At 30.7% G+C, this 12,381-nt stretch overlaps 2 protein-coding genes across 4 annotated transcripts in view; one reads left to right on the top strand and one right to left on the bottom strand.

Moving 5' to 3' along the window:
* LOC127719975 (ER membrane protein complex subunit 1-like) overlaps nucleotides 1–3,086 on the top strand; it is a 37,565-nt gene extending 34,479 nt beyond the window's left edge. For both annotated transcript variants that reach the window (XM_052226354.1, XM_052226353.1), the window contains exon 25: nucleotides 931–3,086. In XM_052226354.1, coding sequence (XP_052082314.1) covers nucleotides 931–1,091 — 161 coding nt within the window. In that variant the 3' untranslated portion in view covers nucleotides 1,092–3,086. The remainder of the gene's footprint in view (nucleotides 1–930) is intronic.
* Nucleotides 3,087–6,011: 2,925 nt separating this feature from the next.
* Nucleotides 6,012–12,120, bottom strand: LOC127719993 (coiled-coil domain-containing protein 115-like). 2 transcript variants are annotated; one of them, XM_052226383.1, is made up of 2 exons: nucleotides 12,059–12,120; nucleotides 6,012–6,739 (listed from the first exon to the last, which is right to left on the bottom strand). In XM_052226383.1, exon 2 carries the CDS (start codon nucleotides 6,726–6,728, stop codon nucleotides 6,105–6,107), a length of 624 nt encoding a protein of 207 aa, XP_052082343.1. In that variant the 5' UTR covers nucleotides 6,729–6,739; nucleotides 12,059–12,120; the 3' UTR covers nucleotides 6,012–6,104. The 2 variants fall into 2 exon arrangements, with proteins under 2 accessions (XP_052082343.1, XP_052082344.1); XM_052226384.1 differs by having other exon boundaries at nucleotides 12,053–12,101.
* Nucleotides 12,121–12,381: the final 261 nt, after the last annotated feature.

Below are 12,381 nucleotides of genomic sequence, written 5' to 3'. Positions count from 1 at the left end.
CTTATTAATTACTAGATTTCTGTTCAACGGGAAATAACTCATTTTTTTTTAAAGATTTGTAAAAGACATTGAGTTAGATAAATGACATTTAAGATTTTTGTCCTTTTCTTTAGTAAATTGTTTGAAGAATCTAGTGGTAGGTTTGCTCCATTACAATGAATTTTTAACCGGTAGGGGACTATGTATTGCCTTGCAATACTCACAGATTGCTTGTTGGGAATGTATTTCCACGCAATCGTTGTTGTAACATCTTAACTGTCATCACCTTTGAAATTTTAGAGTTGTACCAGTTCATATCGCACATTACTCTTTTTATTTGAAGCATATTTTTGCAGTCTCTGTTGTAAATAGCTACATAACCAACGTCATATTTAAAAATTTTAGAATTGTACAAGCGTCTCTATGATGTTCTGTTTTGACTGTTTTATTGTATAAATTTCAAGATTGTTATAGTTTTATAATCAGATTAGATTGATATGATTCATTTTACATCGTGATCATACTGATGAAGGATATCTGTTATCCGAAATATTTAACATTTGTTCATTTTATTATTATTTTTTGGTGATGTTGTACCCTTTTAGACTTATTATATATTATATTTTGTAGTGTACTGTATCATAATTATATGATCCATCGCCCCGTAAGATTTATCGTTGTCTATTATTCAGTCATTTAACATAATAGGCATACATACATCATTTATCCAAATGGTTTAACTAATCAAAATCATACAGTGCATTGTCTATCAAAATCATAATGTAATTGTATAGAGTCATGAAATGTATTTACTTCAGAATTGACTTTCTTTTTATAATAAAAATTGTATCTGTAGTCTTAAATTCACTTACAGTCATTTCAAATTTATTTTAAGTAGGGAAAAATAAATAGCTATCTTATTTGCTAAATGATATTTATTTTGTTTTTCAGATTTATTTTTTACAAGAGTGCAACCCTCAAAAATGTTTGATGTACTGAAAGAAGATTTTGACTTTTATTTGATATCATTAGTGATGCTGGCAATGATTTTAGTAACACTTATTACTCAGAAACTAGCAGCGAGAAAAGCTTTGAACAAAGCCTGGAAATGAATATATTTGTACAAGATATTTTACAGTGAACAGATCTCTATATGAATGTTTCATGATTATGTAAATGTTAGTGATATTTTTAGTTGAAGAATAATTAAATAGAAAACAATATTATTACATGTATTATGCCATCCAGTAATTCCATCTGCTTCATAATTCTGGGTGCTTTATAACATTTAATTTAGGAATTGCATGAACTTATCAATCTATGTCCAAACTTTACAGTTCTAGTTTAGTTTAAAAAGAACTAAGTACGTTTTTCTCTGGTAATTTGTATGGGCTGATTCATAGCTTAAAATTCACAGATGTATAATATTTATAGAAAATTTGAGTTAGCAAAGAGAGATTTGCTGGTTTGGAATCCCTACAGATAATTTATTATTTATATGCTTGAGTTATTTCCCTTTGATAAAATGGAAGAAGAATGAGATATACACACATTATTTAACTTATGAACATGTGCTAAGTTATTCTGTACTTAATACCATGTTCACTGATCATCCAGTTTTTAGTTACTTTAATAAGAGCAAATGATGAAACCACGCCAACAAAAATAACTAAATCTGAAGTATATTACATTAATAAACCTTCATAAAATAACTAAACCATAATTTTGTTTACACTCCAAATGGTTCACTCTAACCATGAAACTTGGTAACCCTAAAGAAAATTCACACCAGTGATGAATTTTGAAGATTATGTGACCATAATTCAACTGTTCCTGACATTTCTGATGCATATATGTGTCTTTTATCATTCCATGAAAGGATTTTATTCCTACTTCCTCTGAGGAATGTATATATTATATTCAAGTATTATTAGATATTATGGTAAATGTTTGACTAATTCATCTTTGATATCAGGCAATGTATATATTGACATTCTACCAAAAAAGGCTACCTGTATTATAAACCTTTTTTCCCTTAAAAAATTTTTTTTAAATGTTGGAGCTGTTCTTTTTAGTGATCACATGGTCAATTAAAACACTTCTTTTTAAAAATCAATATTGAAATTTTTCATTGGCAACAATATGGTCTTGGACAAACTTAGAATAGATAGAGGGAATTATGTGTTGGAAATCATTTACCCCCGTATTGCATTTTAACTTGTGCAACTGTGTTCTATCAATCAGGGCATTTTTAACCTAGAAAATTTAATACAAAAATTGTAATTACTGTTGTATGTACTGGTGCAATAATTATAGTTCTTTAGAATTACGTGTGCTATGCTATTGTTAACCTGTAAGTTGTTTGTGTTACATACATGATTTTTGTACGTGTAGATTGAACTCATTTTAAACCAATAAGCTTCATGTCCATTCCAGCTGAAAATAATTCTTTATAGAGAAAAATAAAACAAATACATTTTGTACATTGTACTATTTTTCATTGATATATTTTGATGTGTATGAATTACATTTATGTGAGGTATGTATATTGTAATTTAATGCAATTGTTTGTACATGTAATGTTCATTTTGAATTTAAAAGCACCACAAATATTGTGACACCAATGCCACAATGGATTGTAAGGAAAAGTGCATGTAAGCCAAAAGTAGTGTAAATGGTTTTACAATATACATTATTCACTGTTCTCATTCAGTTGCATTAAAATTGAGATAACAGGTTTGTATTTGAAAATTTCCTGGCATCAAGTTTTGATTTGATGGCCACACATATCCAAACAGGCTCTGCTGATGCCTTGCCAGTTAACTCAATTGGAGACCATCAATTTTGCAATTGATGCCCACAAATCTATAATGTCATCTAAGTTGTATGTTTGTGTGTGTATGAACATTTTTAGAGATTGTACAAAGCATCCAATTTCTTACAAATCCAGTCGTATTATGGAGACAATTTTTTTGTATGTCATTTTGTATATTGAAGTATGAAATGTATGAGTTATTAAGTGATTTGTGAGTGTAATTTTGCTAATGCTTTGATACTTTGTCAGTATGGTATAAAATCTTTTAGTCATTAAATGATTTGTCATTGTAGTTTTGACGTTGTTATTCTTCACATCATGCTTTCATGTTTCTTGCAATGTTGTTTTAGAAAATTATACTTCCTATCTCACTAGTCATACATTTTCATAGAGGCTAGAGTATGGACCACCTCACTAGAGTATAGACCACTAGAGTATGGGCCACCTCAGTGGTCTCATTATAGCATGTTCGCCTCAAGTGTGGTAGGCCGTGTGTTTGATCCCGATGGAGAGTCAAACCAAAGATTTTAAAATAGTTATTTGCTGCTACTTCACCACGCACGTGGCATTTAGGTGTAAGAGTAAAGACTGGCACCTCTGAGTTAGAATATTGTGTATGGGTAGGGTGACATGTCTTCCTGTAGACTGTTACCTTGTTATCCACTAGAACATTTAAAACTTGGCTCAGCCTTTCAGTATTGTATAAAGCAGGGTTCATATTAATATCACATTAACATGTTCTTGTGCTGAATATACATTTAACTTGCCACTGGACATTACACAGTCATCCATCATCATCATAGAGTACAGGATTTTACAACTTACCGTTTACAATACCAGTAAATACTAAAATTAATGAACTACAAGACTTCAATTTGGAATTAGATATCAACATGATCAAGATAACTATAACCTACAATTATGCATAAAATCCTTTTAATCCCACCACATAGCTTGATTAAGTTTAGATTCTTGTCCGTGTTTACCTATAGATCTATGTCTATTGATTTTTCTGTTGTCAGAATGCTTGCCGTCTCATTGACATTTACCCTATGACTCATTTTATTCATGTGAACAGTCTTTAGCTCACCTGTTCCATTAGTCATGTGAGTTGTTATTGTCTCTTTGTGTATTCATCATCTCTGCAACCACCCAGCCTATTTGAACTAAATTTGAAATTTATAAAATATTGAAGGTCCTTTCTAAAATTCATTATGATCAGCCACCAGATGCAATTTTTTTGTTATAGATGGCAAATTTACAACCAACTTCTCTAAAACTACAGCGCAATAGACTATTTTCATATTACCGACTTTTGACTGCTGATTATATAATTTGTCGACTGGTTACCTTGGACATCATGGTACTTGGTCAAGAAAGAGCAACCAAAATAAGTAAAATCAAACATATAATCGGTGTAATTTGAGGGGAAAGTTTACTGTTTTCCGATGATTTTGTAGTGAAAAAAAATGTTAAGCAGGTAATTTTCCCCCAAAATTGTACCGATTGAAAGCTTGGTTTTACTTCTTTAGCTTGCTCTTACCTGACTTGGTACCATGATGTCCAAGGTAACCAGTCGACAAATTATATAATCCAGAGTCAAAAGTCGGTAATATGAAAATAGTCTATTGGTTTTGAAACTTCAGTGAATTTCCAATTGGAAGTCCCTTTACAAACAATTCTCATTGTAGGTTGATCAGGTGTCTATCATGATGACAATTGAGCACATATTCAAGTCGAAATCATACAGAAAATCACTTTTCAGTTTCTTTGAAAATAATTATTCAATTTAGATCAAATTTAGTCAGAAATAATGTATTGAAGGTCAAGATAATCTTCATCTTTTTATATTCAATAAAATTCACCAGTGGCTCATAATGTTTCGATTCTGATAGGCCTATTTAATAAGATTTTCTTCATTGAAAGTGAAACTACAGATCTAAATGTTTTAAAGATTACAAGACCCTCTACAAACAATCCTCACTAAATTTTGATTAGATGGGGATCATTGGGGCAATTGTAAGGAGGCACAAAGTTCTTCTTGCAAAAAAACTATGGAAAATAATGTTTTCATCTTCAAAAATCTTTGAAAATAGAGGGTAATGATACATTGCAAAAGTGGCTGACCAGATACAATGTATATGTATTGACTACAAGCACAATATCTGGACACAACTTAATCTTCAACCAAAAATATATGAAGAACTAGTTGAAATTTTTACAAGGTTCAATTTAATTTCAGACATTTTAGATTATGTTAAGATAAAATAGCCATTTCACTTTGATGAGTTCACAGAAAGCTTTTCTGTCTCATTGACCAATCTTTTAATTTATTACATAACCACAGTTGTTGCATTAGTTGGATAATCTAGATTTTGAAGTGCCTTTAAAATACACTTCATGAAGACTACATAGTCAACTTTTGATATAGGAATTTGAGTTGAAATACTACCGGTAAGTACAAAGTATCAAAAACATTTATTTTCAATTATCATGATTATCAACAATTGTATACATGACTATCAAATATAAAATTTAAAAAAAAACTGTATTATTAATAACAATATCAAATCATCACATATCATGCTTATAAACCATCTGGAATTTAAAGTAACTTGTGTGCGACTCGGAAATATCTAATATATTCCTTACATAGGTTACTGGAATCAAATTAATATTGTTATATTTCCATCCTGAGTTGACTTATTTTGTCATAGATTTTATGACTCTTCATGTAGAAATAAATGATATAAATTAAAGGAGGCATCTACATGATCTAAGAATCCAAACTTGCTTTAAATTGTGAAATATTCTTTTCGATGAATATCAACTTAGAACTGTTTTATATATGTTACAGAAACAGGACTAGAACACTAGTTTGTGAGTAAATTGTTTACTGAATGGTATGTTCTAAAACCATCTTCATTATCTTTGGCTTTTGTCGCATTTAGAAGTGATGAAAACCAAAGCAATGGAAATGTTGAGGGCTATAAACTACATTACATGTACCTAACTAATAAAAATAACTTTAACAGTCATATAGCAAAAATTCATGATGTATGGAAATTTCAGAGAAAATCAAGATCTAACAGAATATGCAATACCAATGACTTGTTTCACATTAATAACACGAGTATACATTTAAATTCTTGAATACAGAAATCTAATCCATGACTTCTCCATTTTCTCTTAACTATGTCATGTATATATATTGATATACTTTCCCAGCTTTTATTCATCAAATTGTTTCTCTATTTTGTCCAAATTCTAATATTACGGAACTACTTCTAATCTTGTCTTTTTCATAATTTCATTGAGTAGTTATTACATGTATTAACTGTTTTTCTTTCTGTAGACTTTTGTATTGTTCTTTAAGATGCATCACTTTTGATTTTAAATTTGAAACTTTTATAACATTGTCTGTGGCTTGTTTGAAATAAGCCTGACTCTGTCGTAAACTTTGTGGAACTAAAACACCAAACCATTTAATTGGGTCATTGTTCTTTTTGGTATTGTTTGAATTGTGAGTCGATTGTTCTACATTTTCTGACCCAACAGTTTCTACTTTGTCTTTTCCTCCACTTTTCCTCTGTCTCAAACCTTTAGAAACTGGATCCTTTAAACTCTCATCCAGACAACAGTTTGCATTTACTAGTTCAAACATCTTGTTGACACAGTTATCATCATCATCATTATCTGTAACCAAGACCACTTTGGAAGCTTTCATATTAGTTTCATCGTACTGTGTAACACCAACAGACTTGGCCCCCATATTGTATCTAGCTCTTGACATCATCAAGAATCCATTTTTCATTATATTCTCTAGATCTGCTTGTTCTTTGTAAAGTTCTCCAACACATTCGAAAAACTCAACCAAAACTTCATCTAATCTTCTGTTGACAGCTTCCATAGTTGATGGTTTCGTTTCACTCATATTCTTTAATTCTATCAAAATAAAAGAAAACTAATTTAAAATATGGTATACACCTTAAAATTCAGGCATATATGATAATAAGAAAGTAAAACCATACATTGTTTATACTTCTAACACTTTGATGATTTCTCTCAGCATTCTTGTTTAGAACAATCATTACAATGGTAGATCTACTTTTCTTATTCCAAAATGCCCAAGGTTACATTGTCCCCATTCCAGAATGCTCAAATGCCAGGTTGTTGGGGCACATGTATGTAATTATACTTTCACAATTTTTTCACCTTGTTGGATTAGAAGAAAAATGGAATTTATCTCGACAAGTGGACTAAGAGTATCTTGGTAACTCGTCCTACATGTTCTTAAGTTGAGATAAATGCTCTTATCTAGAGTCTTTTGTCCAGATAATTAAGTTGATTAGCCAAAATAATTATCTCAACAAGTCAATTTACGTTTTGCATTCAGTCGACTTAATGATAATCATATCCTATTTTCATTGATTTTGACTTGGCAAGATAATTATCATGACAAGTCCACATATACATGATATATGTTTTGCATTATTTAAGTCAACTTAATCAAGTCTAATGTCAACTTGCAGAGATAATTATCAAGACAAGTCGACATAGTTATCTCAACAACACGACGGCAGATGTGAGCATTTATCTCGACGTTAGGACATTTTTACCAGGATATGGTGAGTTGACTTGTCAAGATAATTATGTAGACTTGTTGTGATAATTACCTCGACATAAGATATGATTACCCCGATAAGAGGACTTGTTGATATAATTACATTATAAAACAAGAGGCTCATGAGAGCCTGATATCGCTCACCTGGCTATAATTTCAGTTTCAGGCATTTGACTTATTTGTAGATCCTACTTTGCTGAACAATTTTGTCATTTACACTTTCTCTCTTTCTATAATAATATTAAAAGATAATACATAACCCAAAACTAAAATTTCCTAAAAATTAACTATTTCTGGACAGTAACCCAACAATAAGTTGTCCTATTGGTCTGAAGATTACTTGACAGGTAGATCTAAACCTGTTTAACACTTTCACCTATGTCAGTTTTGCTCTTACTGCGATGCTTTTGAGATAAAAGCCAAAGACTTCATTTGAACCCTATGTTCTATTTTTAGAAACTGCCGCCATGTTTTTTGAATGGATCAAATCCCAGAATACAATCTATAAACAAAATACCCTAAGGAACATTCAAATAAAGTTTTTAAGTATTTGGCAAAGTAGTTTCAGAGAAGAAGATTTTTGAAAAAGTAATTGGACTTTCACAAAAAATGTTTAAAAAAAAAAACGTTTTAAGGGCAATAACTCCTCAAGGGTTCAATTGACTATTTTGATCATGGTGACTTATTTGTAGATCTTACTTAGCTGAACATTTATTGCAATTTATACTTTCTCTATATCTATTATAAAATTAAAGAAAATAACCAAAAACAGTAAAATTTAATAAAAATAAACTATTTCCAACAGTAACCCAACAATGGGTTGTCGAACTTGTCTGAAAATTTCATAACAGATAGATCATGACCCATTTATCACTTTAACTCTCATTTCACTTTTGATCTAACTGCTGTAGTTTTTGAGATATATTAAGCCAAAAACTGCTTTTGTCCCCTATGTTCTATTCTTAGCCATGGCGGCCATGTTTGTTGATGGATCAAAACTTCGGATACAATTTATAAACTAGATACCCTAAGGAGCATTCAGTTAAAGTTTGGAAGTATTTGGCCCAGTAGTTTCAGAGAAGAAGATTTTTGAAAAAGTAATAGAATTGCACAAAAAAATGTAAAAAATAAACGTTTCAAGAGCAATAACTCCTTAATGAGTCAATTGACTATTTTGATCATTTGACTTATTTGTAGATCTTACTTAGCTGAACATTTTTGCTATTTACACTTTCTCTCCATCTATTATAATATTAGAGAAAATAACCAAAAATAGTAAAATTTCATAAAAATAAACTATTTCTGAGAGTAACTCTGTAATGGGTGGTCCAATTGGTCTGAAAATTTATTAGCAGATAGATCTTGACTTATTCATCACTTTATAAACTCCATGTTACTTTTGCTCTAACTGCTACAGTTTTAAAGATAAAAGCCAAAAACTGCATTTGACCCCTATGTTCTATTTTTAGTCATGGCGGCCAAGTTTGTTAATGGTTCAAAACTTCGGATACAATTTATAAACTAGTCACCCTAAGGAACTTTCATTTAAAGTTTAGAAGTATTAGGCCCAGTAGTTTCAGAGGAGAATATTTTTAAATGTTAGCAAACATCATGAACAAATTGTGTAAAATTGTCCTTAAAGGGCAATAACTCCTTAAGCGGTCTATTGACAATTTTAGACATATTAACTTTATTGTAGATTTTACTTTGCTGAACATTTTTGCTGTTTACAGTTTATCTTTATCTTCAATAATATTCAAGATAATAACCAACAACTGCAAAATTTCCTTAAAATTACCAATTTAGTGGCAGCAACCCAACAATGGGTTGTTCGATTTGTCTGAAAATTTCAGGGCTGATATATATTGACATATTGAACATTTTCAAATTTGCTAAATATCCTATAGTTTTTGAGATATAAGCCAAAAACTGCGTTTGACCCCTATGTTCTATTTTTAGCCAGGGCGGCCATGTTTGTTGATGGATCAAAACTTCGGATAAAATTTATAAACTAGATACACTATTAAAGAAACATTAAGTTAAAGTTTGAAGATATTTGGCCCAGTAGTTTCAGAGGAGAAGATTCTTGAAACAGTTTACGACAAAGAAGACAGACGATGACGGACGCCAAGTGATGGCATAAGCTCACATGGAGCCCTTCGGACCCAGGTGAGCTAAAAATGTATCTCTGCAACTCGACTTCACAATGGCAGAAATAAGCCTCTATAGTGAACACACAAAACGAAGAATCCATAACAACTCGCCCCACTGCCAAATCGCCCGACTTTTTCACCAACTCTCCCCTCTTATGAATAATGGTAAAATCCCGTTGAAATTTAATCCTATCAACTCGCCCCACTTGTGAAAGAAGGATAAAATCCCGTTGACTTTAGTCTGGCCAACTCACCCCAATTTATATGAAAAAGAGTAAAATCCCGATGAATAAATGTCTGCATGGTAATGCATTACATTTTTCCAAGTAATTCCATGTAATGTGTAATGCAGCAATTTCTGCATTACATGTAATTGTAATTTAATGCATTACTTTAGCAAAAAGTTGTGTAATTTCATGCATTACATTACATTACATGGCATTACTTTTTTCACATACTATATATCTTTAACAGATTGTTGGAGATTAAACTAAAGCAGAATTTAAGATTTTTTTATTAACTAAGAACACAATCATTTGAATATTGATTTTCTATTTTATTTATTTTTCACACTTTACATAAATCACTAGAGGGAATTCGGAGATTAAGCCTTGCCACAGGTAGAACTTGAAAAGAAAAAAAAAATTAAGTGGTATAAATACTAGAATGACCTGCATAATGAAAAACATTACTGTAAAAGTGATCTATTGTTGTCAAAAGATCACATGATTAAATAACAGATAATTGAACATTGTCATAAAACACTAATTTGTTTGTTTTACAATCAATCATTTCACATTTTGACACTTGGTCATAAATTAAGCTCTATGTTTATTATAAAATCAGGAAAGAAATTCTCAGTAAATATTTTGATTGAAATTAAAAAAAAATATATAAAAGTAAAGTTAACAATAAGTTAAAATAAGTATTAAATTTCATCTCTGTAATTTCTTTTTTGAGAAAACACAGAGATGTATACCTTTAAACATTAGTGGAAGTTCCTAAGGACAATTTAACAATATCTGATAGACGTACTAGAGGGAAACATAAATTTAGGCAAATATCAACAAATAAAGATTTCTATAAATTTTCTTTTTATCCTCGCACTATTTCGGACTGGAACTCACTACCTGAAGCAAATTAGGTATGTCTGACACCCTGGAATCCTTCAAAAGTGGCATATCCACTCTAACATTTGAAGGATCCACAACAACTTATTAAACTACAAAGCCACTGTATATAATGTATATATGTTATTGTTAATGATTTTTCTTTATCATATTATTTTTAAATTAAGTCCATATGTACATAGCACACAAGTTCCGGGAAGTTTTACACTCCTACCTAGGAGTCTACTCCCGTATTCGGAAGAAGAAGAAGAAAACCAATGATAGAAGAACAATCTACTTTGATAGTTTTGTGAAACAGTCGGGTAGTCAGAAATATTATTCATCATGAAACCTTCGAAACCCTTATGATGTTGAAATGTAATAGTCTTATTGAATAGACTTTTTACATGTATACTTAAATTCAATACATGGAACAGTTACTGTATATGCTAGAATCTTTTGTAACTTCAAGTTGTTTTCAAAATGTTTGATTTTTCTTTTCACTTGATAATAAAATTTACAAATGTAATGTGTAATTCAAGGCATTACTTTGCAAAAGTAATTGTAATTTAATGCATTACTTTGATAAATGCATTTATTTGTTCAGTGTATGTTCAATGGTGTTAATATGTCCTTTGATTGAGTTAAGCTATTTCAGTTGATATTTTATAGTGTGTCTTTCTATGTTGTGATGTTACACTATTGTTTCAGAAAAAGGGTGAAGGTTTGGTACCATTAAAACGTTTAAACCCGCTGCATTAATGTTTGCACCTGTCCTAAGTCAGGAATCTGATGTTCAGTAGTTGTCGTTTGTTGATGTGGTTCATAAGTGTTTCTCGTTTCTCGTTTTTTATATAGATTAGACCGTTGGTTTTCCCGTTTGAATGGTTTTACACTAGTAATTTTTTTGGGCCCTTTATAGCTTACTGTTCGGTGTGAGCCAAGGCTCCATGTTGAAGACCGTACTGTGACCTATAATGGTTTACTTTTATAAATTTTGACTTGGATGAAGAGTTGTCTCATTGGCACTCATACCACATCTTCTTATATCTATGTAATTGTAATTGTAATTTATAATTAATGCATGGTTTTGTCAAAGTAATTATAATATAATGCATTACATTGCAATGTAATTCGCCCCATGTCTGAAATGAAGTATTCCAATTTGCAAAGGTGTTAAGCACTGTATAATTTAATATCTCATAAGCAATTATTAAGATGAAGAACAGCAATAAACATAAAAAGACGGTTCCTGGCCTTTATCTGGTATTTTTTCTCATGACATCTACCCTTTCACCTTTATTTCAAATTTATGATTAGACCTTAATTGAACAAGGTTACAATGTATGTGTGACACGGCTATGAGACCTACACCTACATCAGAATTATGCCGAAATCAAGATCGATTCTGAGTAAAGTCGCAGTAAGTATCGAAGGAAAATCACGCGGGACGTTTAAGAACAAATTAAATATAACATTTCCGGTGGTAAATTGTTTTGTGAATATACTTCCAAACAATGTTTTGCAGTTTAACTAGAATTAATTATTGGTTATGGAATAAATTGATTAATGTCTTTCGAGTTTGTTGCTTCATTAGTTGACCTTTAATATTCAAATAACAAAATGATTTACTTCACGTTTTTAGAGTCGGTTACTCTTTTAACTGGTTTTTCATTGAAACCGAAATTTCTATTTTCCTTC

This window comes from Mytilus californianus, unplaced genomic scaffold, assembly GCF_021869535.1.
Source record: "Mytilus californianus isolate M0D057914Y unplaced genomic scaffold, xbMytCali1.0.p SCAF_11, whole genome shotgun sequence".
Taxonomy (NCBI): domain Eukaryota; kingdom Metazoa; phylum Mollusca; class Bivalvia; order Mytilida; family Mytilidae; genus Mytilus; species Mytilus californianus.
The sequence above is the reverse complement of the archived record's forward strand: the minus strand, read 5'-3'. Positions and strand labels throughout refer to the sequence as shown.